The following is a 25,227-nucleotide window of genomic DNA, read 5'->3' on the forward strand; positions in this document are numbered from 1 at the left end:
TCTCTCTCCTCCCCATGTCCAAGCTGTGCCTGTAGGCCAGGGCATAATGCATGTGGGGGGGACACAGTGGGCTGCACTAGCACAGACCCCATGTTCACATATGGGAGGCAGGATCCCAAACCTGGGAAAGGGAGGGAGGTCAGTGCCTTTTTGTAGACTTCTGAGGCTACTGCAAAGAGGCCACAGCAGCAGTGATGATGGAGATAATCACAGATGGCTCAAGAAGAGGGCAAGGCAGTTGGCTCCGTGGCTCCAGCCCCTCGGGGCTGGCTCTATGGCTTCCATCCAGGTCATGCTGACCCCACAAGCTCAGTCCTGCTCAGGGCCAGGTGGCTCAGTGATGCGGATGTGGACAAAGAGCGAAGAGGGAGGGATGCTGGTGCCATCCTTGGAGAGGAGATGGATGTGGCGGTAGCCTGCATAAGGGATGCCGAGGCTCTGGCTGACCGCTGCACCCCACCCTGCTCTCCAGCACCCAGCTGAGCCCCCAGACACCATTGCACGGCTGCCCTGGACCCCACCACTCACCAGGTTTGATGTTGGCAAAGGCAAGGGTGAACTGGCCCACAAAATCATTCCTGGAGGTCTTGTCATAATCCTCCACCACAAAGCGGACGAGGGCCAGCTCAGGCACATGGAGCTGGAACTGGAGCGTCTCATCCCAGCGGGGGTTAAATCCTGGGAAGGGAGAACGGGTGCTGGGAGGGCAGGGGGAGGCTGCCGGGGTGCAGCAGGGTCCCTTGTACCACCGTGGGGCTCACCATTGTTCTCAATGTACTTGGTCTCCTGGCGTGCCTGATCCGCAGGGACACCGTGGATCTCCACACGCACCAGTGGGTCAATGACTTCTCCATCTTTCCTGTTGGCCACTTTGGGCAGCTGCTGCCCACTGATCACCTGCAGGAACGGGCAGGGACCCCATGAGCAGCCAAACCAATCTGCTGGGAGGCTGCTCAGCTCCGGCACACTGCCCAGTGGTGTCTCCACCTGTCTAGGACCAATAGAGACAGTCACAGCTCCACAGGGTCTCTCCTCAGCCCCATACCTGGATCGTCAGGGTGATGGGGCCAGGGCCCTCCCGGCTGCTGAGGTCACTGGGATTGAAGAGAGTCTCCTCGTCCCTCATGAAGGGTGGTTTGAGCACATAGCCGCAGCGGCCGTTCTGGCTGAAGAGTCCGTCACACAGGTCCATCTCTGTGCCAGCTGTCTGGAAGTTCAGGGCCACTGTGGGAAGGTGGTAAGGGGAGGGTTCAGGACAGCTTGGAGACAGTGTGTCCTGCTTGGAGCTGAGAATCAGCCTGTCCTATGACCAGAGTAGTGCAGGGCTGCACTGGGGGACAAGGTATCAATGCCTGGGTACCCCCAGGCTTCCCAGGGGAGAGCAAGATCCTGCAGCTAGACCTGCAGCTATCATGGTAGCTGGCTCCAGCACGGGCACAGGAACCAGGGCATCTTCCCCAGCCCACAGCCTTGCAGCCCAGATGCCCCCCAGCCATACCGATCTGGCACCCCACATTCCACATCTCCTGGGGGTTGTAGTTGGAGGAGTCAGTCCGCATCCCGCTGGGGTAGATGCGTGTCAGCTGCCAGGCGTTGTGGCGCACAAACTCATTCCCTAGGGATGGAGCATGAGGGCCACTTGTGGGGTTATTCCCTGGTCTGCACCCACATGTGCTGCCCTCCCTGCCTCCCTTCAAGCAACCCTTCCAGCATCCATCCATCCATCCGTTCGTCCATCCATCCATCCATCCGTCCACCCACCTACCCATCCACCCATCCATCCATCCACCCATCCATCCATCCACCCATCCATCCATCCACCCATCCATCCATCCATCCATCCATCCATCCATCCATCCATCCATCCATCCATCCACCCATCCATCCATCCATCCACCCATCCATCCATCCATCCACCCACCTATCCATCCATCCATCCATCCATCCATCCATCCATCCATCCATCCATCCATCCATCCATCCACCTATCCATCCATCCATCCATCCATCCATCCATCCATCCATCCATCCATCCATCCATCCACCCACCTACCCATCCATCCATCCATCCCCACCATCCATCCCCATCCATACCCATCCATCCATCCATCCATCCATCCACCCATCCATCCATCCATCCACCCACCTACCCATCCATCCATCCATCCATCCATCCATCCATCCATCCATCCATCCATCCATCCATCCATCCACCCACCTACCCATCCATCCATCCATCCATCCATCCATCCATCCATCCATCCATCCATCCATCCATCCATCCACCCCACCTCCATCCATCCATCCACCCACCTACCCATCCATCCATCCATCCATCCATCCATCCATCCATCCATCCATCCATCCATCCATCCATCCACCCACCACCCATCCATCCATCCACCCATCCATCCATCCATCCATCCATCCATCCATCCATCCATCCATCCATCCATCCATCCATCCATCCACCCACCTACCCATCCATCCATCCATCCACCCACCTACCCATCCATCCATCCATCCATCCATCCATCCATCCATCCATCCATCCATCCATCCATCCATCCATCCATCCATCCATCCACCTATCCATCCATCCATCCATCCATCCATCCATCCATCCATCCATCCATCCACCCATCCATCCATCCATCCACCCACCTACCCATCCATCCATCCACCCACCTACCCATCCATCCATCCATCCATCCATCCATCCATCCATCCATCCATCCATCCATCCATCCACCAATTCTTGTCCTTTCCCCTCCCAGGAGCCCAGGCATACTGCCTTGCTTTCTAAACCAGTGACACCCCCTCACCCACCAGAGCCAAAAGCAGGGTACAGCCCTGCTGGACCCCCTTTTCTCCAGACAGGGAGGGAACCCCAGTGTCTGGGGGCTCTAGCCCTATACCTGAGGAAGCTGCCTGCCCCCTTCACCCTGGCCCGGTCCCCTGGTGCCACTGCCCACTCCATCTCACCGGCATCCCGGATGAGCTTCCTGGCCTTGGCCTCAGCAAGGGAGGAGATCTCAGAGGGCCGTGAATGGCTGCGGGCCTCCTGGAAGCCCCGGAAGGACACGCTTTTGCAGTAGACAACACAGTCGGACAATGCTTGTGCCAGGCTCTCCTTGTCCTTCTGCAAGGCAGAGCTACATTGAGTCTCTGTGGATGGAGATGGGAGCACCATCTCACAGCACTCAGCCAGGACAGGGGCTGTAGAGCCCTGAGCAGCCAGGGATGTCCTCGAGGTGGCAGCATTCCCACCATGGGCAGCCTTCCTGCCAGGAATGAAACAAGCAGGTGATTGCCAACATGGTGCCACTGTGTGGAGGGCATGGCCAAGGGCAGAAAGGGCTGTCCCCCCTGCCTGGCGATGGCCCTGCAGTCCCTGCCTCTCCTCTCAGCACTGGGATGTCACCATGGCCCATAGCTGTGTCCAGGGCTCAGTAATTACAGTCAGTCCCCAACCCAGGCCACCCACCTTCACCCTCCGCCTCTCCTCCTCTGCTTCTGCCCCATCATCATCATCGGACACATCGGGCCCCTCATCCCCTGGGCCATCCAGTGTGTCCTCCAGCCGTCCAATCTTCTTCCCCTTCAGCAGGATCTTGTGCTTCAGCTCCTACAAGGTGAAGATAAAGCAGTAAGCACCTTGGGGTGCCCATCTCCTCCATGGGATTTGCTGTCCTCTGGGACCCTGCACTGCTGGGAGCCAGCACCACCTGCTCCCTTCAGAACCCATGAGGGGACAGGGTAGGAGGGCTCTGCTCTGCTGTCCGGTTCTGCAGGGCATGGGGAAACAACCTTAGGGAAAGCTTTGGGACCTGCTGTGAACATGAGCATTGCCAGGGTCCCTGAGTGTTTTAGCAGAGCAGGGAGATGCTGGTACAGAGGCGTCCTTCCCTCTGGACAGCAGAGCCACCTCAACCCCACTGCCAGGCAGGACAGCAATGCTCAATGCAGACACACTGTCCCTACCTCTGGGGATGGGAGCTGGGTAGGAACGCGCCCATCAGTGGTGGTGGTGAGAAGCTGTTCCCCCAAAATAGTCTTGAGCTGCTGGGCCAGGACCTCCTGCTGCTCCATGCTGCAGTGGTTCTCCAGGGACAGGATCACTGGGTAGTCCGAGGTCTATGGAGCAACGTGCACATCCAAAGATCAGCATCAGTGCAGCTGGGAGCTCTCACAAGGGCTTTGCCCAGGTATGATCAGTGCCAGGATGGAGCCCCTTGAGGGTCCTTGTGTCCACTTGAGACTTTCATACTCCTCCAGTCCCCCAGCATCCCCCATATCCCATCTCACCCACCCATCTCCCAGGTCCCATCTCACCCCTGCACCCCCAGCAGACTCTCTCTGCATGAGCCCGCCTCCTCTGGCACAGCACAGGGCTGTGGGTCAGACCTCCCAGTGTTGTCCCCTGTGAAGGGACACAGCCACCTTCTTGCCTGTGGTGGGGTCAGTCCTGCTGCAGCACCAGGCGTGTGAGCCTCAGCACCACTCCCCCTCCAGAGACACATCACTGCCCCAAATCAGAGCCACATCCCCCCCCACACCAAGGGTCACCCAGGACACCGAACACATAGGGCAGGTGCCCTACCTTGAAGGCGTACTTGCCCAGGGTGTTCACCACCTCCCGGAAGGGGATCTTGGAGGTGAAGGTGTGGCCATGGTACACCATGGGCTCCCCATTCGGCCCGTCCCAGCAATCCACCTCCAGGCACCGGCAGCCCCGTTTCAGAGCCCTAGAGGTGAGTTACCAGCCCTGGGACTGTGCACCCAGCCAGGACAGCAGCCGCCTGCTTTCCCCTTTGCCTGAGGGTGTCACCCCTACAGGGACCAGGTGAGAACAACCAAGCGTGGGGATGCTGCTGCATGCAGGGCAGGAAGAGCTGGGTTCAGGATTCTCCTTACTTAGTATCACATAGCATAGCCACAGGGGTGTTGGACCACAGAGGAGGCAAGGGAGCTTCTGGGTTTGCCCCTTGGAGCTGCCTGGGGCACAGCACTGGAGCAGGAGGGTGCTGGGGGGCAGCTGGGAGGGAACAGCCACTTTACCTGATGTAGCCCTCAATGCTGCTCTGGCCCCGGATCTGGTCCTCTATCAGGTAGGTGTTGTGGGAGGAGGAGATGAAGTAGTGGCAGAGCGGCTGGCTCATGTCCTGCCACAGCACCTGGTGCCGGGGGTTGAAGATGGAGCCCTCCGGGGAGCAGAGGTACATGAGGAACCCATCAGCACTCAGTGCATGGCGAGCCCGGGCTGCAGGCAGAGGGGAGGCTCTGTGACAGCCAGGGACCCAGATGGGGTAGGATGGGAGCAAATGGTGCTGCTGGTGGCTCCTGGCATCCCCAGTCTGGTGGGCACAGCTGCTGCCAGAGGCTGGGGCACAGGGAGGTGTGCCCCAGGGCAGTAACAATGAGAAAGTGGGCAGTAGACCCAAAGCCAGAGCTTGTACTGTGTGACTGGTCAACCTTCTACACCAAATTGGGCCAGGAATGGGCCAGAAAAAGGGGAACTGCACCCAGATCACACCATGAAGTGGATTTACCCTGTGCCCGCATGCAGCAGGATGGGGCTAGGGGTGCCCCTATTGTGGGGCTGTGGGTCTCAGCCCCTTCTTCCCACCATGAAAAGCAGGGCCTGTGTCTGGGCTGGCTCTCACCTGTTTCCGATGGTTCATACTTATCAATGAGCTCCATGGCCAGCTCCTCTGTGCCCTCATCCTCCAGCTGCTCCTGTCGCAGGAAATCCACCAGCTCCAGCAGTGTCAGCTTCTTCCCATCCTCGGAGAAGTCCTGGAAGAGGCTCAGCACCTCCTCCCGTTGTGTGAGGGCCTTGTAGAAGAGCACGAACTCCTCCCCTTCCAGCGTCCCTGACTCTGACTTGTCAGCAGCCTGCAAGGGATCTTGTTCAGCACCCAGCCTGGGGCAAAACAGGATGTCCTGAACACCCTATGGCCCCCAACAGAGGGCACAGAGACTCCATGCCACCACCAGTGATAGGTATCAATGAATGCAAGGATGGATGGAATGATGGCTAGATGGATGGATGGATGGACTGGCAAATGGAGAGCTGGGTGGGTGAGTAGCTCAATGGATGGATGGATGGATGGAAGGACAGAAGGATCAACAGAAGAAAGTGACCACATCCTCCTGCAGAAGGGTGTTGTGCAGCTTATTCCAGCTTCTTCAGGCCCTCCCCAGCCTGTCCTGGCCCTCAGATACAGTGCTTACCTGGAAGAGCCGCAGAGCATGATCCTCATTCATGTCCACATTCATCATCTTGAGGAGACGCTGCACCTCCTTGAAGTTCATGCGCCCATCCTTATTCTTGTCAGCTTTCTGGAACCAGTCACGAATCCATGTGCAAGAAACCAGGGCAGATGTTAAGGGAAAGGACCTTGGCTAAGACAGATGGAGCTGGGGAGCACCAGAGGGCCTCTTTTCCTTTTTCTGTGGGCTCTCCCTGCCCTGATGCAGATGGTGAGACCCAGAAGAGCTAAGCACATGGTGGGGCAATGCTGAAGAGGTAGTGGCTGGGGGATGGCTGGAGATGGGGAAAAGACTGAGTGGGGAGGGCAGAGTGGTGCCTGCAGAAAGGATATTGATCTATCTTCTCCCTTTGGTCCATGCTGGTGGCCACCTCTATGAGTTGGCGCAGGCCCTGGACCCAGCACTGCGCCTCCTCTGCCGAGCCAGCAATGAGGTCCAGGTTACCCCGGCGGCCATAGAAGACAATGGTGAAGCAGCGCTCAGGGGGGAACTCCTCAGCAAGGCTCTGCAGCACCTCTGACTGGTGCCCTTCCCGCACTGTCTCCACATCGCTAATGGAGACTGGGGCAGAGAAAGGGGATGCCTGTTTGTGGGGGACAAAGACTGGAGGGCAGGGGACACTGCCCACAGATATCTCTGCTTCCAGCCGTCCCTTGTTCCTTCCATCCATCCATCCATCCATCCATCCATCCATCCACCCATTGAGCTACTTATCCACCCACCCATCCATTCTTCCATCCAACTTCTCATCTACCTGCACCTCTGTCTGCCTACTCCTCCGCTGGCGTGCTAGAGCTTCTACTTGTATCAGCTGCAATTCTGCTCAGCCCTTGCATCCCATGGGTCCTGCTATGGGCAGGATGCTTCATGGAGAGGTGTGGGTGAGAAGAACCCACACATGCACACAGAGCCTCTCTTGAATGCCCCAGCAACTTTTGCAAGCATGGCTTCAAGAACCTCCATACATTCATCTCCCTGTTTACTCTGAACCCTACTAATGGCCCCATGGCCAGCACACAGCAACCAGTACTCACAGGCAGACTCAGTTTTGCCTGTCCTCTTGGACTGGTACCAGATGGTCATGCAGTCTTCCTGCAGCTTGAAGTACCGCTGCTTCTTCCAGCTCTTGGACTTGACTTTGCGCATCAGCGTCCCTTGCTGCATCTGCTCCAGTGTTTCTGTGAGCTGGATGCCTGGTGGCAGCATGGACTGCATCACTGAGGGTGGGGAAATCCAGGCACCTTGCTCCCTCTCATCTCTAGACCCCACACAGTCCCTTGATGTGGGATGGAGGAGGGAAGGAGCCCAGATAAACTCCCTTCACCACAGGAGGGGCAGAAGGTAATTCCCCATCGACCCTCCCCATCCACCCTCAGCACTGCCAAGCCCAACCTCCAGTGACCACAGTGTGACAGGGATGCTCCAGAGTGCAGCAACCCACAGGCCAGATTTGCCCTGGCTTAAATCCGGGTGTCGGGGTGCCCTGCCCTGCACCTCCCTCCGCCAGGGCACTCACGGGCGTTGCACGGCAGCGATGTCATGGCTCTGCCTCCTCCACGCTGGCGACCGCTGGGGAGGGAAGGGAAAGAGCTGCTGAAGGGAGTGGGGCCAGACCTCCTCCCACTGCACTCAGGTCCCGCCGGGTGGGCTCCTGTGTGCCCATGCAAGGTGCGTGTGCCCCTGCACCTGTCTCTGCTGGGTCACTGCCTTCCTGAAGTGTCGGGTTCAGCCGCCGTGCTCATCAAACATTAATCTGTGTTACCGGGAAGCCAGAGCTCGAAAGGTGTCAGAGGAGAACAGAAAAACCTGTGAGCGTGTGCAGGAGTCCTCGCGTTCCCAGTCCCTGCTCCCAGGGGAGAGGCAGCAGCAGAAGCTGGGAAACACTGTGCTGGGGGTGCCCCGGAGCAGCCAGCCCGCCCCCCCCCCAGGAAACAGCCCCCAACCAGCACATTTGGAGGCAAGGCTGTGGAAGCAAGGAAGGGGGTGCAGAGCAGTGATCCTCAGCTCCCCCGGCCCCTTCTCCCTGAGGAACACCAGCACCACGGGGCTATGAATGCAGCGGTAGCGTACAGGGAGTGCGCTGCGAAGAGTGGGACTATAAATACAACTGGACTGACAATAAGGCTTTGATTAGGCCGTTAAGACTTTAATTAGACTGACAAATAGCTGTGCCTGTCACCCGGCTGCTGGAGCTGGGCCCATGAGGAGTGGATGCTGCAGTCAGTGAGACGGGATTTGGGTGCAGAAAGGGACCAGGGGTACTGGGGTGAAGGCTCTAAGGGACCAGGGGTACCGGGGTGAAGGCTCTAAGCTGGGCACAGGGGTGGCAGCCGTGTCCCAGGCCCCTGACTCAGCACCAACACTGGCGGTGCGGGGCTGGGAATAGCCAGTGCCGTCAGTGTGCAGGCAGCTGCCAAGCCCAGCTGCCAGACCCCTGTGGGCTCCAGGGCCAGACAGCAGCCATGCCTTGCTCAGTGTGGGGATGGCAGGGCTGATCCCAGCACAGTGCTGGCCATGGTTGTGGCCCCAGTCGGGGGACACACCGGGCACAAAGCTGGCAGTGGCTGTTTGGCTGTCCCGAGGGCATACGGGGATTGCCTGTCCACACTCTTGGGGACCTCAGGTGTTGCTGGATACACAGAGTGGCTGGAGTGCCATCCCCACTGCCTCCCAGCAGTGCTCTCAGTCCCTGAGCTTCAAGTTCCCAGTATAAGCCCTTTATGCATGGCTCAGACTGAAGGAATCGGCTGCAGTGCCTGCATCCCCCACATCCAATGTGACAGGGGTACCTGTCAAATTGGACCAGAGTTTGGGGCGCCTGCACCCACAAACAGGGGGCTGGCACCATGCTCCTCTTGTGCCCTGCAGAGTGGGTGCCCTGATGCCTGCTGGTTTGCATAGCCCCAGCAGTGCCCCTCACCACCCAGGGCACTCTCAGCCACCTGCACCCAATGGCCTGTGAGGACGCAGGGGACACCCTTGGTCACCCATCTGCCGGCCCCCTCCTGCCTCCTGGCAGCACTCAGCACAGCCACTTTGCACGGTCACAGCTCCAGGTGCCCACTTGCCCCATGGCTCCTGTGCTGCAGCAGGCGACGGGATGGATATGTGGGTGTTTTGGAGAAGTGGGGGTAGAGAGAGAGGCACTGAAGGTAAAGGAGAAGGGAGAGACGCTGGTCTGGGGCAGAGATGGGCTTGGTGCCAGCAACGGGTCCATCCTCTCTGCACCCTACCACGCATCTGTGCACAGTGGCAGTATGCAAGGGAGCTGCTTGCAGCCCCCAGGGCCATAACCGCACTAAGATTTTAGAGCTGATCTTCCCCTGTGCTTGCCATTCCTGGCTCCCGGCACAGCCCAAGAGCTGCCAGCCCTTCCCCAGGCACGAGCCCTACCTTCCCCGCACACGCAGTAAGGAAGAGATTCTCGGCCAACACAAGGAACATCCCGGGAGCAAGGATGCACGGATGGACACGGGTGCTGGGCCCCGTGCCTCCAGCCCGGAGCAGCCCGGCCCCACACAGCCTGGCTCGCCCGAGTCTGAGTTATGCTGTCGAGGCGAGCGGGACGGGAGCCAGAGGATGGAGAAACCCAACCCGAGAGTTTCCCGCAGGGCAACTGCCTCCTGCCAGGGACCTAGGGCCAGCCCCAGCACCCCAGCACACACCGACCCACCGCAGCTTTCCTCCTGGGGTGACAGTCCCCAAGAGGAGATGGAGGGGCAGCGGGCGCGAGCGCTCCCAGACGCTCCAGTGCACAGTGCCCCGGCGGAATTTAACGCCACCATGGGGGGAGCCGTGCCAGAGTAAGGAGGGATCCCACTCCGGGCACCCGCCACCTTCCTGCTGCCCTGCTGTGCGCACAGACTGCCCATGAACCGGCGCTTTGCTCAGCCCCACTGCCCCGCTCAACCTTCCCACCCGCTCCAGGACACGCAGCCGCACCCGGGCACCGAGCTTGACCCATGAGGCGGAACCAGCCGGCGGCTGGCGGGGTCGGAGGGGCTCGGGGAAGGGGTCGGGATGGGGCAGCAAAACACCTCGGAGGGTGCTGGGGTGCAAGTGACAACTAAAGGCAAAAGAGACAAACCCGCCGGCGCTTCTCCCTCCACCCCGCGCCACCCGCCCCGCGCAGCGCTGCCCGAGCCGGGGGTCCCAGCCTTCCCCGCCGCCCCTCTTCCCCCGCAGAATCCCGGTCCCGGCGCGGAGCGCAGCCCCGTACCCCCTCTCCAGTGCCGCTCCGCTCCGCCGGTGCTCCACCGCCCGCGGCCGCACGGGGCCGGGGCTGCCCGCCCCTCGGCAGCAGCAGCAGGGCGGCAAGCCCGCCCCCGGTCCCCCACCTCCCAGGCGCTCCGGGCCCCCACACTCCGGCCCCGCAGCCGCCGCCTCTCAAGGTCGCCTCGGATTAAGGTCACGCCGCGCCCTAGGCGAATTGGGGGGGGGGGGGGGGGAAAGGCTGTGGCGGGAGCACCCTACAGTGTCCCCCTCTTGGGGCTGAGCCCTCATCACCACCCTCCAGCACAGCTTGTCCCACCCCAGACACGCTTGCATGCCAACCTCCACATCCACGGGGAAAAGAAAGCCCCCAGCACGTCCCTGTCGCCTTCCCAGGACACGATGGTTGACAGACTTCAAGGCCAGGCCCCTCCAACTGGGAAATGCAAGACCCGAAGAGCAGGGAATGGTTTGAGCATCCTGGGGCACCCAGGCTGGGGATACAAGCACACTGAGGCAGGCTGAGCTAGGTGCACAGGCTGCATGCAGGACAAAGACCAAACCTCATATGGCCAATGCTTTAAGGGACCTGGACCCCAGGAGAGTGTGGCAGCACTTGTACCCACACTGCAAATGAAGAGGGAACAGTACATCCTCCCCAGAACCCCTCATTACCTGCTCCAGCAGAGATGGAGTGCCACAGGAATGCAGCCAGCTCCTGCCAGGAAAGGCCACGCACTCTCCCCAGCTCACATCCCCGAGCTGGCACAGCCCCCTCCTTTCCCCCGCCTGCAATAAATCCCCCCCTTCACTGCTTGCCCTCCCCAGGAGACCAGACCAGGAGCAATTTGTGCTAGCTGGGGTTTTATTATTTATTAATCCGAATTTAGAAAAGAAACAAAACCCCCAAACCACCGAACAGAAGCATTTTCACACCCTGTCAAGGTCAGGGTGGATGGAAGGGAAAAAAAGGTGAGGATTATAAAATGAGACCCTGGGGGCAAGGAAGAGGCCATGCTCTGCCCTTGTTATGCAAGGCTGTGAGGGGAGGAGGGAGGGAGGGAAAGGAGATGGGATTTAAGACAGTGTTGGCACATCACCACAGATGATCAGCAAAACAGGCTACTGGCGGAGAGGGGAGAAATCAAGTAGCTGCCCAGGCTCGCCTGCAGCCAAAACAGGCTCCGCTGCAGCAGAGCCCAGGAGCTCTTTGGCTGAGTCTGAGAGCCCAACCACAGCCGAACCAAGCCCTCGGAGCAGGGAAGGCAGATACACAGCTGCTGGTCCAGTTTAATTGCAGCAGGGCCAAGGCAGACGACAGGGCACATTTGAAAGCTGAAATGGATTCACCTGGCAGGCAGAGGAGCTGCAGGAGGGGGGAAAGGGAGGGGACCAGGACTGACAGGCACCTAGTATGGAAGCTGCATACCTGGAGCCTGCAGGGTGTTGCTCCCTGGGGCAGGGATTCACTGGCTGACTAGCCACAATGCAGGTCCCCTATGCTGGGCTCCCTTTCACAAGCCAGACAGCAGCACAGCTGGGCAAGAGCTAGGTAGGAGGCCAGCAGACATCAGCCCTTGGCTGCTGGTTAGCTGCAGGAGCGTACTATTTACAGCACAAGCACCACAGTCATGCTGTCTTCTTCCGTAGAGCCCTGGGCAGCAAGCTTATGACGCGCAAGTAATCTACCCCTCCTCCTGGGGTGAGCAACTGTGGTGCCCTGACTCCAGCTACTGCCTCCACGCCAAAGGAATGGAAGAAGCTCACTGTACCAGCTGGGTGCAGAGCCAGGAGCAAGGATGTGCCGGCAGGGAAGAAAGCTGTTCCTGGGCTACCTGCAGCCAAGGAGAAGTCTTAGGAGGAAACAGAACAACTGGATCGGCTTTTATTCAGCTCACTCATCTAAACAGATGTGTAAACAAGAAGTGACAAGACTTGGAGGGACGTGGCGTGCACCCCTATGTCACACACACCACTTGGGTGGAGGCTGAGCTAGCTGGAAGTAGACATCTGCGCTACCCCCTGCCTGGCAGTGGGGGGAGAGATGTCAGCCAAGCCTCCCAGGGAGGAGGGGATCCTTACAGATGGGTTTGAACTGATCTGTTTCTTGGTTTCTGAAGCTGTAGCATCAGCATTTGCTGGTGTGATCCCCGGAAGCGTGCTGCACCACTACAGAGCAGCCCTTTGGCTGGGTGGGATGGTCTGACAGGCTGGCAGCCAGCTGGCATGCCCGCTTTGTTGCGGAAGAGGTCACCTGTGCCTGGTTCTTTGTAAACCTGAGCTGTTTCTTCCTCGGTCCCCCACCTCCCCCAGCAGTCATTGTGGAGGAAGCGGGATGCCCCGTGGGTCAGTGACTTGACCCTCCTGCAGGTTCTTGACGAGCTGAGCCAGCCAGCGTTTGGTGGTGGTGTCATCCTTCAGGACTTGGGCGAAGGTGGTGTCCTTCAGTTGGTCAGGAAGGCACTGCCTGAGAGCTTCACGTGCCCTACATCAAGAGACAAGAAACGGGGCCCAACAAATAAACTCACAGGGGCAAGAGGGGAACAAACCCCACTGGGGACACCATACTCCTTTGCCTGAGGGTCTCCCTGGCAGGGCCAGCTGAGGAAAGCACCAAGCAGCACCACCACCACAGCAAGTGGTGTTCAGCCAGCCAGCACAGCCCCCACCCTGCACGCTGACCCCACTGAGCCAACCCCTGTGTCCTGACATCCATCAGTTAAGAGCGATGTGATGCCAGGAGAGGCCAAGACAACAAATACATACCCAGTGGCTCTGGGCATGAAACTAACCTGTATTTCCTCAACTGAATTTGAACTACTGGCTACTACTGTTAACAGCCCCCACAGTGCAGAAGAGGGAGAGCACAGTGCACCTTCCACCCCAGTCCCTCCCTCGTATCTCATTCAAGCTACATTTGAGCTCAGGCAGTCGTAACCTGCACAGCTTGAACCTGCACAAGCCCCAGACACCGTTTCCTCCATGTACCATAAAAGCTCCTGAGACTAGCAATAACCCAAACCCAAATAAACCAAAAAACCCACCCATTTTTCACACCAAGCTAAAGGCTGACATAAGGACAGATGGGAACCTTGACTCTCCCTGAGTGGGCACCGTGGAGAAGAACTGCACTTCCCAGGGAGCAGGAGAAGACCCTGCGCAAACTCCTAAAATGTTTACCTGGGGTTATCAGAAAGGCGAAGGTAGCAGCGGACAACATGTTTCAGTAGCCGTGCTGATGGCTCCTTGGACAGCTGCAGGACCATTTTACCCTGTTTGACAGAGGCCAGTGCCACCAGTTAAAAGTCTTTTTACAAACAGCTTCACAATCGGCAGAGAATGGGGAAGACCATTAAATCACTCACTCTGGTTTCCCCAGCATCACAGCCTATTACCTCTCAGCTTGATATCCCGTATGGAGCCCAGTGCTTTGCTTGCCAAGATGCCTTTGAGTGGAGCAGCTAGCCATGGCTTGGAACAGTTTCTCCCAGCATCTCAGGGAAAGCTTGTCTCATCTCTCTTTGCTTTTCACCTCCCCAGGACTGCTTAGTGGTCCAACGATCTGCTACATTAAAGGGAACCTGGGGCTTCCCCCTTGTGGAGGAAGGTAAAAGTAACCCAGACGCTTTGATAAGTCCAGGCTGAGTCACTCCATGTGTGTTCCCAAGCTCTGCAACACTCCCTCTTCTCATTTGTGCTGCCTTCATTTCAACACCCTTTTAAAACATTACCAGCAGCCTGGGAAGCCATGCCCAAGGACTGGGCTCACCTACATCATGTACAGTTAAGATCCACATCTGATCTTATGCACCCAACAGTTGTACTCTCAATTTCTGCTACATCCCTCATTAATGCATTAGTAGGAAGCAAGACCAGGACAGACGTCCCCAGCCCAGCCCCCATGTCTCACACTATCTAGGTCTTCGGTTGCACCTTTGAATGCACGCAGCCTAGAGAACGGTGCTAATGCCTTCACATGCCTGCTTTGAAGGACTTCAACAATCTGCTTCCACATGTTTCGGAGTCAATCAGACATGCCCAGTGAGGTTTTTTTTTCCCCCGTAAAACTACCTTGGCTAGCACTAACAATCTCTCTCATTAGCCAAATTCACCTGTATTTGGATATTTAGGCAGTGGGCAATCAGCAGGTCCCCCTCATCTGCCCTTTTGCAAGCTTCCTGCTCTCAGCAATTGCCCAGGACAGCAGTATTTCTTTTAAATAAAGAACAACAAGTCAGAGTTCCTCACACAGCTCCTGGGCGGGAAATGCTAACTTCATCTTCTAAAAGCAACTAATACTTGTGTAACATCTTACTCTATTATCAGCAGACAAGGATGTAACTCATCACCCTCATGAGACAGGAGTACACTATCCTGATTTTTTAAATAGATAACAGAAATGTCTATGAACATTTTAATCTTTCTCCAGAGCACTATGGAATATTAATGATGCCAGTGCTTCACCCAATGGTGGGATTATCCCACAGCGAGGACTTCTTCCATGCTAACACAGCTTTATGTGCTCACATCCTTCTGTCTCTGTGCCATTCCCAGCCATGGATTCTTCCTTGGCCTTCTCTACCGCAGGGTTTCTAATTCCATCCTTCACTTTGCCCCCGAGTCAGACATACTTTCATCAAAGCAATCCTTTTCTTGAATGCAAAAATCATATCCCATTGGATATTATGGACATCCACTCCCAATCATTCAAGTTTTGCTGTTTGAATTAGGAGGAAACACTTTCTTTCCAACTGGGAAACAGACAAATAAATACTTCAAATGAAAGCATTAACATTTAGGCACAGAACCAGCACTGCAAAGCGCTTAAATTAATGCTGTATTTTCTTCTCCTGAGACTGATATTTAAAAAGCAAACAATCAACAAAGCAAACACAGAAGCAGGACAATAGCTATTCCAGGGCAGACATGTATTCCTCTTGGCAAGCTCAAAGATAATAAAGCTTAAGCTGGGGCTATTACTCCTGGATGAACAAGTATGAGTACCCAAGCTTCTCCTTCACAGGGGACAGGGAATGGGCAAAAATAGCCTGTTCTCTCAGCTTTCCAAGACAAGAATTAGAATCATAAGCAGCAGCTAGTAACACTCAAGTTAAAAGAGAACAAAAAAGGAGGTTGGCCTTCCAGGCAGCAAAGAGGAAACCGATGAAACAGCTTTGGAAAGGACACAGTGGAAGCAAAAAGTTTCCAGCAGTTCAAGGGGAGGATAGGACAAACACTGGGGGTTACTGCATAGAAAACCCACAACCGGCCCCAGAAATTCAAAGGTAAAAATAGCTGCAGCTGCAGGACCGTTACAAGGGCAAGTATCATGTGTGTTGGCCCTGCTTTTACTCCTTCACTCAACCTGATGCTCTGTTGTGGGAGACGGAGATGAAAAATGGATTCATGGTCTGAGCTGTGTGGTCATTCTTACATAAATAATTCACATCCAACCAACAACCCTGAAAACTCCTTTTCTTCTCTGGAGGTGTTTACTCAGTTTATCTTGGGGACTTAGTATATTACAACTAATGCCTTCTCTTGGCACACAAACCAGAGATACACAAAGGAATCACACAGAAGCAGAGAGCTACAGTGTCACAAGCCATAAGCCCAACACCCCTTTGCCTCCCTCATCTTCTGCTCCAGCCAGGGAGCAGTGAAGTAGCTGGGGAAGAAGCTGGCTGCTAGAGCATCTTCTTTTTTTTTTTTTTTTAAATACAAATCCAAATATTTTAAAACCAAATAATCTTACCAGTATCATGGCAACATGGGAAAACCGCTCATAAGTCTGACAGATATATGCCAGCCCTGTGTCATCCAGGAGGATTTTCTGAAGAATAAACGTAGCAACCTAGAATGGGGAGAAAGCAGAAAAGAAAGCATACAAACAACTTACCTACCCTGAAAAGGACACCCTTTGTGTCATGTTCTTTTCAAGGCAGGCCCAGAGCTGAAAGGCCTTTCAGCAGGCAGCAAATGCTTTACTCAGTGAAAGTTTAAAGCCAAAGAAAATGCAGGACACTGCACAATGTTTGGCATCTCTGGCTAAAGAAGAGACAGATACAAAGCAGCGTGTACAAGACAACTGGATATAGGTTGCGTAAGTCAGCAACCACTACCAGGCTGCTCAGGACAGCCTTGGGATTACAGCCACACTACTCTGGTCACAGAGCAAGAAGCAGAAGGATCTGCCCCTTGGCCCTGCAAGCTTATTTCAGTTCTCATCTTAAGCATTACTGATTCATCATGAGACACATACCTTCCTGGAAGAACCTCAGGCAGCCATGTCTGCAGGCTTCATCAGAGAAGCGCACACAAGGCTAAAACCTTTGGCCAGCCTATTTGGGTCATTGGAGCAGCCTAACCACAGATCTGAACTCATGAGGAAAAGCAGCCCTGGATCAGAGGAGACAACAACCTGGCCCAGTGCAGTGAATATTCCCATAACTGCCACTAACAGCTGCCACCCAACCTCTGCACTGTACATCTACAGCATTTGTTCTCTCAGGCCAAGGAAAGTTGGTCCAGTCACCCCTAACAGTTACTCCTCAGAGCTGCAAAGGAGGGAATGGATGTTGAAAGCTGCCAAATGCTTCCCAGCCAAACTACTGAGCTCAGGAACTCCAGTTTAGTTTGGTCATTTTGGTTTGTTTTTTTTGAGAAGGTAAAAACAGTACCCAGAGTTGCCCCAACATTTGCAAGAGGACACAAGCCAACTCTGCAGGCTACTGGCTGCCTGGTCAGTTGGAGATAAACAACAACAAGTCTTAATTAACACAAAAAACAAGTACCGTTTTGGAGAGTTCACTGCCAGATTCCATAATGCGCAAGCACAGGGGGATAATTTCTGTTGTCAGTAAGAAATTTATCACTTCTTGTTCATCAGTTTTCACCAAGGCCCCTGGAGAGAAAAACAAACCCCAAAATCAATAAATGAGAAATTGTTTCAAAAAAATCTCACCTTTCAAAGGCAGCCTATGCTGTGTCTTCCCCAGGAATCAGTAAATCTGAATAGCAGGCTGAGCAACAGTCAGCCTAAATGTGTTGTAGCACGTGGCCGGAGAAGAAATCACTTTGGCAGTGTAAAAGTAATCAAGCTGAGTTTAGGGGTTGTTTGTTTTTCAGAAAGCATCCTTGGCTGTCCCCCAGTGGTGACACAAACACAAGAGGATCATGCCACCCACAGCAATCTCTGGGAAGAAGAAATGGATTTTAAGACCCTCTTACTTTATGCACTGAGAGATAGATGTTTTGGGCAGAAAGGAAAAAACCCAACAACAAACAACACAATAAGGGGAAGACAGGCCAAATATACCCAAATCAATCAACAACAAATACCCAAAGAAAGCCCACTCTGTGCCCACCCATTCCAGTCTCTAGCTGGCTGGGCTGAGGGTGAAGGCACAAGAAGCCTGCAGGTGCATGTATTCACAGCGAACATATTTCTGGCAATGCATCCAGACCAGTGTTTCCCTACTAGTGAGAAGCCCAGCTCCGACACAGAAAAAGGAACCTTTCTGTGTCTCCACAACTGATGAGAAAGGAGCAGGTCTTTCTGTTAATGCTACATGACTCGGAGAATCCCAACAGAGACAGACCTACGCAGATCTCCATACCCGCAGCCTGAACTGCATCCAACCTAGTAAGAAACTAGTGCTCCAGCACTAGTCTGGCTGCTTACCAATCACTCCAAGGCTCGTGAGCCGCAGGTACTCAAATGGACGCGTCTTGCTCACTGTGTGTAGAAAGGGGTACAGGAAGAGAGGGATATGAGCTGCCAGAAAAGCTGACCTGTTAGAAAGGGAGAACACCCAACATGAGACACAAGGAAAACAAAGTGAGCTAACAATCCAGCATTGCCATGCAGAGCCTCAGACTATTCCTGACAAACCCTATTGCTGCTGTTGTAACAGGCTGTTCTCTGATGGAAAGGTATGAAGTAAACTCTGCACTGGGTGCAGCACAAAACCTAACATCTAAACTGTCAATTATATGCAACACTGCTTCCAGCTGACCAGGAACAGAGCACATCCTGTCATTTTTATTACCTCCTCTTGCCACCCAGACCCTCAGCTTTGTACATTTACTGTTGCATTTCACCTTACTGGCTCCCATGAGCAGAGACAGTCAGCCACAATGCATGCGCAAAGCCTTTACATGGCAGAGATCCAGGCTAGCTGATACCTAGGCACTAACACAGTTTAAATGTCCACAGCCATCTTTCCCCAAGAGTCCTCATACTGCCTTCTGACTATGGGCGAAACCTGGAGCTTGCTGTGCTACCAGAGGCAGCCTTTCTTTCACAATCATCCAACATTCTTCATCCGTTTTCATTTTTCAAACTTTAAATGTAAAGGTGTGTGGTGTAAAACTACCCTACTTCTTGGATACCATCTCATGGAAGGTTGTTATTCAAAACTACTTTGCAGCAGCTGAAAAACAACTTCAGCTACGCAGCACTTTCTTCTCAGCAGGAACAGAAGCATGAGAACATGGATCTCTGAACCAGTATCATTTTTTCCCTGCTGACACAGGCTGGACACAGATTAAGAAAACCTGAAGTCAGGCACTGGCTGAGGACTCCAGACATGTCTCTCCTATTGCTCCCTTACTACACAAGGTCTCTGGGAAAGACACTCCTGCTCATTCAACACTCTGGACAGATGGTCTAGGTAACTGTAAACTTATTAAAACAAGGATCTTGCAAACAGCACTTGGCACAAAGGCATCCTTATCTCTGGATGAGCTCCCAGGATCTGCCACAACCCAATATTTTGGGAATTTCAGGATCTCAGGACTATCCAGGGAATGCAATGCATTTAGGACCAGCATAAAGCTGTCATCCTGATAATCTGTGCAAACAAGTGAAAGTAGGAGACAACTATCTATCTTTTAGCTCTGTCCCCTGTCGTCCTTCTCCTGGTAAAAAAGAAGAAAAGAGCCGACGTGCTTTTGGAGTCAGTCAGACAGGCTGAGCTGTCAGCATCAACACCTCAGAAAACTCATGCACTTGGAAACATTTACCTTGTTTCAGGATGTGATGCAACACACTGCAGCAGAGCTAAAGCATTGCAGACTCTGTTGGACTGATGAGCTGTCAGAGTCGGAGGGTTGATTGATGGATAAATATTTACAATTTCCTAAAAATTAACAGATGAAGAAAAGTTACAGCAGAAAAACATCAGAAAGCTGCATCAAAGCACTTGCCCAGCAAGGAGCTATGGTGACAGGAGATAATAGTCTGCTTTTACCACGCATCACTTTGAAGTTACATGGCAGCTACCACGCTCCCCAGGCAAGGGCAGAGCTGGGTCAGAGTCAATTTGACAAGGAGTCACAGGAATGCTGTTAAACCTTAATTTCAGCAAAATAGGGTTAATTTGATTTCCTGGCTCTTTACTTGTGTAGAAACCGCTTTGTTTTGAACTTCCAGATCGAAGAGGAATATTGCTCCTGGGCCAAGAGGCAGAGCACACCCACTCTATTCATATTATAGCTGTTGATACTCTTCTAACTCAATGCAGGAGAAGCAGCTGATTGCAAGAAATCCAATTCAGAAATCTGCCTGCTTCCAACTATAGCTCCCTTCTAATTTTCTTCACTTGTTTCAGGGGCACTCTGAGAGCAGTTTGACATTGCCAATGCTGCACTCTTTTTCTTTCCTTCTTTGAAAGAAATTACTAGATTGGCACTGAGAGACAGCCAGTCATCAGCTGCAGAGCAGTTTGCCCAAAGACAAGCTGAGCCATTCAGTTTCATATGGAATGCAGGTACATTCCCTTGCAAGGATCTCTGGGACAGTGAGCTGCATTCCCTTGCTGCCCTTCCAGCAAGCTCCCTGAGAGGGCAACCTTCTGACCAGGAAGTGCTCAGGCTCATGCAGAACAAACCAACTCAGAGATCTTAGTAAGACTGTTGTGGTTCTACTATGACATGGTATGAAAATGAGCAGAACATGGTCCACAGGAAGCTCATACACCCAAGAACTTGCCTGTTCCCCTTCCAACTATTTAAGCTGTCTAACTAGAAATCATGCAGTCTCTGCACACGTTGTCTCACTAGTGATGATTAATGGCAAATGGGCTTCTCGCGTCTGCTCCCTCACCACACGATTCAACATACATCATTCTCCCAGCAATGGCAATAAGGGACCCCCCAAGTGCCTCCCCTATGGACGCGCAAGCTCTGCAATGTGCCAGTGCTGCACCAGGGAATAAAGACACCATCAATCCTACCCACCTGAAGGAGCGCTGCGATGGTGCCAAAGGAGTGCCACAGCATCGGGGCAAGGTCAGGCACAGACTCACGCTTCTTGCTCAGCTCCAGCAGTGCATTCTCCCGTGTCTCTGGGCTGGAAAGCTCATTGATCCACTGGTAAATCTTCTCACGGTCAACCTGAGCTAGCGTCGTTGGCACAGGCTGCGAAGGAGACAAGAAAACATCAGTCCAAACATTTTACCCAAGTCTCAGCTGAACTCTTCTCACAACCTGGCAAATAAACAAAAAAAGGCTCAAAACTCTCTTGACTGGGAGAGGAAGGAACTAAAGCTGCATTAAGATGCTCTGTATATAGATCCATTCCTTCAATTAGTCTTATTATTTCTCCTATTGGAAACAAAGGTTTTACTTTCTGGCCTGGCTCATTGTGACAGTTTCTCTTAATCTACTTGTCAGGTAGTACCTTGTAACTTCATTCAGCAATGTAAGAGAGTCATGCTGCTGCCTGTCTGTGCCAGCAGAGCTCTTGGGGAGGTCACACATACTTCACATACCTCAGCCAGCTATCATTTGCTTCACCTGCATTTAACACACACTCATTTCATGTTTCAAGTGCACGCTTACACAAATTCAAAGTAAGGCAGATGCTACTTTTTCTCTCAAAAAGCATCCATGGCATTAGAAATTGTCAATGGGATTCACCCAACATATGTGAGAAAAACATTCATACAAGCACTATAAAAACCATCAGTTCTCCAACATCAGCATGACACTGCTCACAGCCAGCGACACCTGCTGCCAGAGATGTCTCATATTCACCCCATGTATCTTGTTTACATGCATGGAGGTAAGAGGGATTTTTCCAAAGCTGATCCTGTGCAAAAATTCCTGTTCAAGATATACCCAGTGAAGGGCAGACCTGTATTCACAGTCAAGGCACATTTTCTACTACTTGAGTGAAATAAAGGATTTCTCTTCTGCCTTTCTTGGAGCACCAGGGAAAGAACAGCACCAAGGCCAACAAGCTTTCAAGCAAAAAAAATGAGGGAGGGCTGGGAAAGAAAGGAAAAGAAACAGGGACTGTGGGATTGTAGCTTAGTTTCTGTGGAAAGGCACAAGGCTTTCGGTGAAATTTGCCTCATGGCTCTACTGGCACAACAAGCACTCAAGGTGCAAACAAATGCTCAGCAGGCTTCATAAGTAAACAGCTTGGTGATTGAGGTACAAAAATTAGAGGAAGGCAAACATCAGCATTAGAAAACCTCCTGTGCAAACACTTCCAAAAGCCAGCTTAAAATCTATTCAAACATTCTGCTGTGGTATTTACTACTCAAGTAAAGTGCAGCCCTGCCTGTACACTGCTGCTCCCAGGCTTGCTAGCACACAGCCAGCTCAGCATCCCCACAGCTGTGTACAGCAGTCATGTCTGGGAACAGCAAATGGACAGCTTTTGGTTTTATATCAAACCCAGGCTGAAACTCTAATTGTGCTGTCCACAACACATGTGAGCAGTGCCTGATCGCACTGACAGCAACACTGCTATTAAGCAGCTCATCACCCAGGCACTGAATATAAAGGAGTTCAGGAATTGGAAGTGGCTGGAACCAAATCTGAAGCCATATGGCAGAGGCAGGCACACAGAGCTGCAGGAGGGGTGAAGGAAGAGATCTTGACTTTTGGCAGACACCTCTAGAGCTTTTTCTTTCTATTTCTGCAAAGGTTTTCCTCCTCCATTAATCCACATATTGCATCCATAGCCATATCCAAAGAGAGGCTTCCCCAGCTGTGGGATTTCTCTCTCTTCTACCTACTTACACCCCGTTAACTTAAATGCCTATACATAAGCGAATGCACTGTTACCAATTCCTATACTCAAGGACTCAAGTATCTTTATAGCTCTTCATCTTTCCTCTTGTTCTCTTTTTCTCCTCTTGTCTACTCATTTTTATTTGTATTTTTTTCGCAGGACCTCACACTAAATTAGTAATCCTGACAAATGCACTGCAGTTACAGCTGGGAATGCAATTCAATGGCAACGCTGACACTGTAGCTCAGAAAGAGAGGGAGAATGAACAGAGCTCATTTGTTTTTATTTCGGATGGTAGTGACAAGCAGTGCAGCAATAATGTTGTTATAACTGTGTTATCTAAAGCTTCCATCTATTTTTCTAGACTCACTGAAGTTTCAGTTCCTGTAAGCTTAAATACATCGACCCTTTAAAAGCACAATCATGTGCTTATGCTCCCCTAAAGAGAACTAAGTAGATTTTCCACACAATTAAGTTTATGATGCCCAATATCTGCCTTAGCCAGAACCAACTATCTTTCACAGGTTCTACAGCTGTTCATCTCAGTTTAAATTGAAAGACTTTTCTTTTTTCCTGATTTGCTACTTTATTGCTGTTCCCCTTTCTCCTTCTGAAACCCAAAATTCAGGAGAGCCCCAAGGTTTACATACAAATCCTGCAAACTCCGAGACAGAACCCTGCCAAGCAGATTCTGTTTTGCATTCAGGCAAGGCAAAAGTTCCCAAGAGTGTCTCAACACAGCACAAACTGGCCACCTCTGCATCAGGAAAGGCCCTCCTCAGGAGAAAGAGCATGACCTCCAACAGCCAAGCCCAACTGCACCTCCAACAACTACATAATGAACTGGATTTAGGCAACTGGCTTTCTTTTCCTAATTGAGCAGTTGGTGCAAGGCACACTGGTAAAAGTACAGGTCAAACAAAGCAGAATGTTGATTAACTTGATACATGTTATTTTTAAAGTTTTTTGATAGGTCACCAACTCAAAACCACCAAAATGAACTTTGAACTCCAATAGCTGTGAATTAGCTGATTTGAGTTGGGCTTTCAAACTCTTACTGCTAGTTACAGCTGCATTTATTGCTTTGAGCCTGTTTTCAAGCCTCTAGCGTATTACACAGTCTTCTGCGTTGGAATCGAAGTGTCAGCTCTGCCACCAGCTTCACCAATGCTGTGGCTTACACAGCTTTAGCATGACAGAGATCACTCAAAAGAATTCCTGAGCCAATTCATGACTCTCCTAAGAGGCAATGTTATTCACCGCAGCTCCTAAGCACATCTCCAGAGCCAAAGACCCTTCCCTATCACTTTTAGTCTAAGCATACCAACCAACTGAGGTAGGAAACATTTCAATACAGAACTACCACGTGGCATAAATTATGCATAAATTAAATATACATTCAGAGGAGTCCAAATTAAATTTGATTTCTATTCCTGAAGTAAGTTGTTAAAATGGTCTTAACAAAGAAATATCCTTTTATAGAGAGATGACTAGGACACAGATGATTAGTGGGAGATACAAGAGTGAGTCACACATTTTGACAAGTGCTTAGGAACTATATGACTATGAAAATGTAAATGCTGATTGAGAGAGCTCACTGTGATCTCACACACCTCACTATGCTCGGGAAATTGTCACTTTAAATCAGAAGCCTTTGCCAGCTTTCAAGTCATAAGCACCCAAACAAAGTGGGAAGACTTAAAAAGTCCTCTCAAGTCCTGCTTGCAAGTACTTTGCTCAATACTGTTTGCTTGTTAGTCCATGCAGAACCTTCAGCTAAATTAACCTGAAAAGAGCTCTAACTGCTGGTCTTACACCTCCCAAACCCAATATGCACCAGAGACTCAATCAACCCTTGCAATTCTTACACACACAACGAACGGGCACTTGGAGAAGTGAAAAGAAAACCACCAGCCTCCTCAAACGGGAAATAAGATGCAATAACCACATCGTTTAAACTCAGCTTCCGTTTCTGAGCCCAGCCAGGCCAAAGTGACTGTCAGCACTGCAAGGTATTGGGGAAAAGGGGGAGTAGGAACGAGCAGCCTCTACCTTTCGTCCCCCTTGCTGCTTCCCTGAGGAACTTCTCGCTATCTCCTCTTTTCACCCACAGAAAAACCAAAACAGCTCCCAAAGGACAGAGCAGGGGCTCGGGAGGGGCAGACAGCGTCCAAGCACAAGGAGGGACAGACACAAACCCCGACGTGACGCAGACCCGGCGGGAGGTGCACAGCCGGGACACCTGCCAGAGATGCCCTCCTGGCCGCTGACCGAACTCCCTCATCCCCATGAGCAGCACAGCAAGGCACAGCCGGCTCAGGAAGCCGCGGAGGACCCCAGAAAAGCGGCTGCAGCACAAACGCGCGCGCACTCAGCGCCTCCCGCTACGGCAGGGACCCGCCGCCCCGGCCGCCCGCGCACAGGGCCCCACCACTCCACCACCCCAGCCCCGCCTCACCGCGGCCGTAGCCAAGCTGTGCATGGTGGGTGCGCTGCCGATGTGCCGCCGGGCCCGGCTCAGGAGGCCACCGCCATAGGCCTAGGCCCACCACGACCCCTCACCCCGCCGCAACGGACGCTGGGACGGGGCGAATAGAGAACGCCGCACGCATGCGCCAGAACACCACCCGGACGACGCTGTGCGGTGCCGGCGGGAGAAACCCAAGCGGGCCTCTCCGGCGCATGCGCAGCTGGCTGCCGGGCCGGCTGTC

At 53.0% G+C, this 25,227-nt stretch overlaps 2 protein-coding genes across 3 annotated transcripts; both read right to left on the reverse strand.

Moving 5' to 3' along the window:
* Positions 1–221: 221 nt before the first annotated feature.
* On the reverse strand, positions 222–10,512 carry PLCD4 (phospholipase C delta 4). Its single transcript, XM_057430204.1, has 16 exons — positions 10,496–10,512; positions 7,793–7,845; positions 7,311–7,469; positions 6,607–6,837; positions 6,238–6,365; positions 5,667–5,898; positions 5,062–5,263; positions 4,604–4,748; positions 3,985–4,137; positions 3,488–3,628; positions 2,986–3,142; positions 1,499–1,615; positions 1,046–1,224; positions 762–897; positions 529–678; positions 222–416 (listed from the first exon to the last, which is right to left on the reverse strand). The coding sequence occupies exons 2-16, from the start codon at positions 7,815–7,817 to the stop codon at positions 310–312; spliced, it is 2,262 nt and encodes a 753-aa protein (XP_057286187.1). The 5' UTR covers positions 7,818–7,845; positions 10,496–10,512; the 3' UTR covers positions 222–309.
* Positions 10,513–12,354: 1,842 nt separating this feature from the next.
* CNOT9 (CCR4-NOT transcription complex subunit 9) lies at positions 12,355–25,056 on the reverse strand. Of its 2 annotated transcripts, XM_057430211.1 has the most exons (9): positions 24,975–24,989; positions 21,639–21,761; positions 20,731–20,910; positions 19,516–19,631; positions 18,173–18,282; positions 17,283–17,392; positions 16,244–16,342; positions 13,669–13,760; positions 12,355–12,973 (listed from the first exon to the last, which is right to left on the reverse strand). In XM_057430211.1, exons 3-9 carry the CDS (start codon positions 20,770–20,772, stop codon positions 12,805–12,807), a joined length of 738 nt encoding a protein of 245 aa, XP_057286194.1. In that variant the 5' UTR covers positions 20,773–20,910; positions 21,639–21,761; positions 24,975–24,989; the 3' UTR covers positions 12,355–12,804. The 2 variants fall into 2 exon arrangements, with proteins under 2 accessions (XP_057286194.1, XP_057286193.1); XM_057430210.1 differs by lacking the exon at positions 21,639–21,761 and having other exon boundaries at positions 24,975–25,056.
* Positions 25,057–25,227: the final 171 nt, after the last annotated feature.

The sequence above is a fragment of the Pezoporus wallicus genome, unplaced genomic scaffold, assembly GCF_028554395.1.
Source record: "Pezoporus wallicus isolate ANWC-B61680 ecotype Strahan unplaced genomic scaffold, APGP_CSIRO_Pwel_v1 contig_5261, whole genome shotgun sequence".
Taxonomy (NCBI): domain Eukaryota; kingdom Metazoa; phylum Chordata; class Aves; order Psittaciformes; family Psittacidae; genus Pezoporus; species Pezoporus wallicus.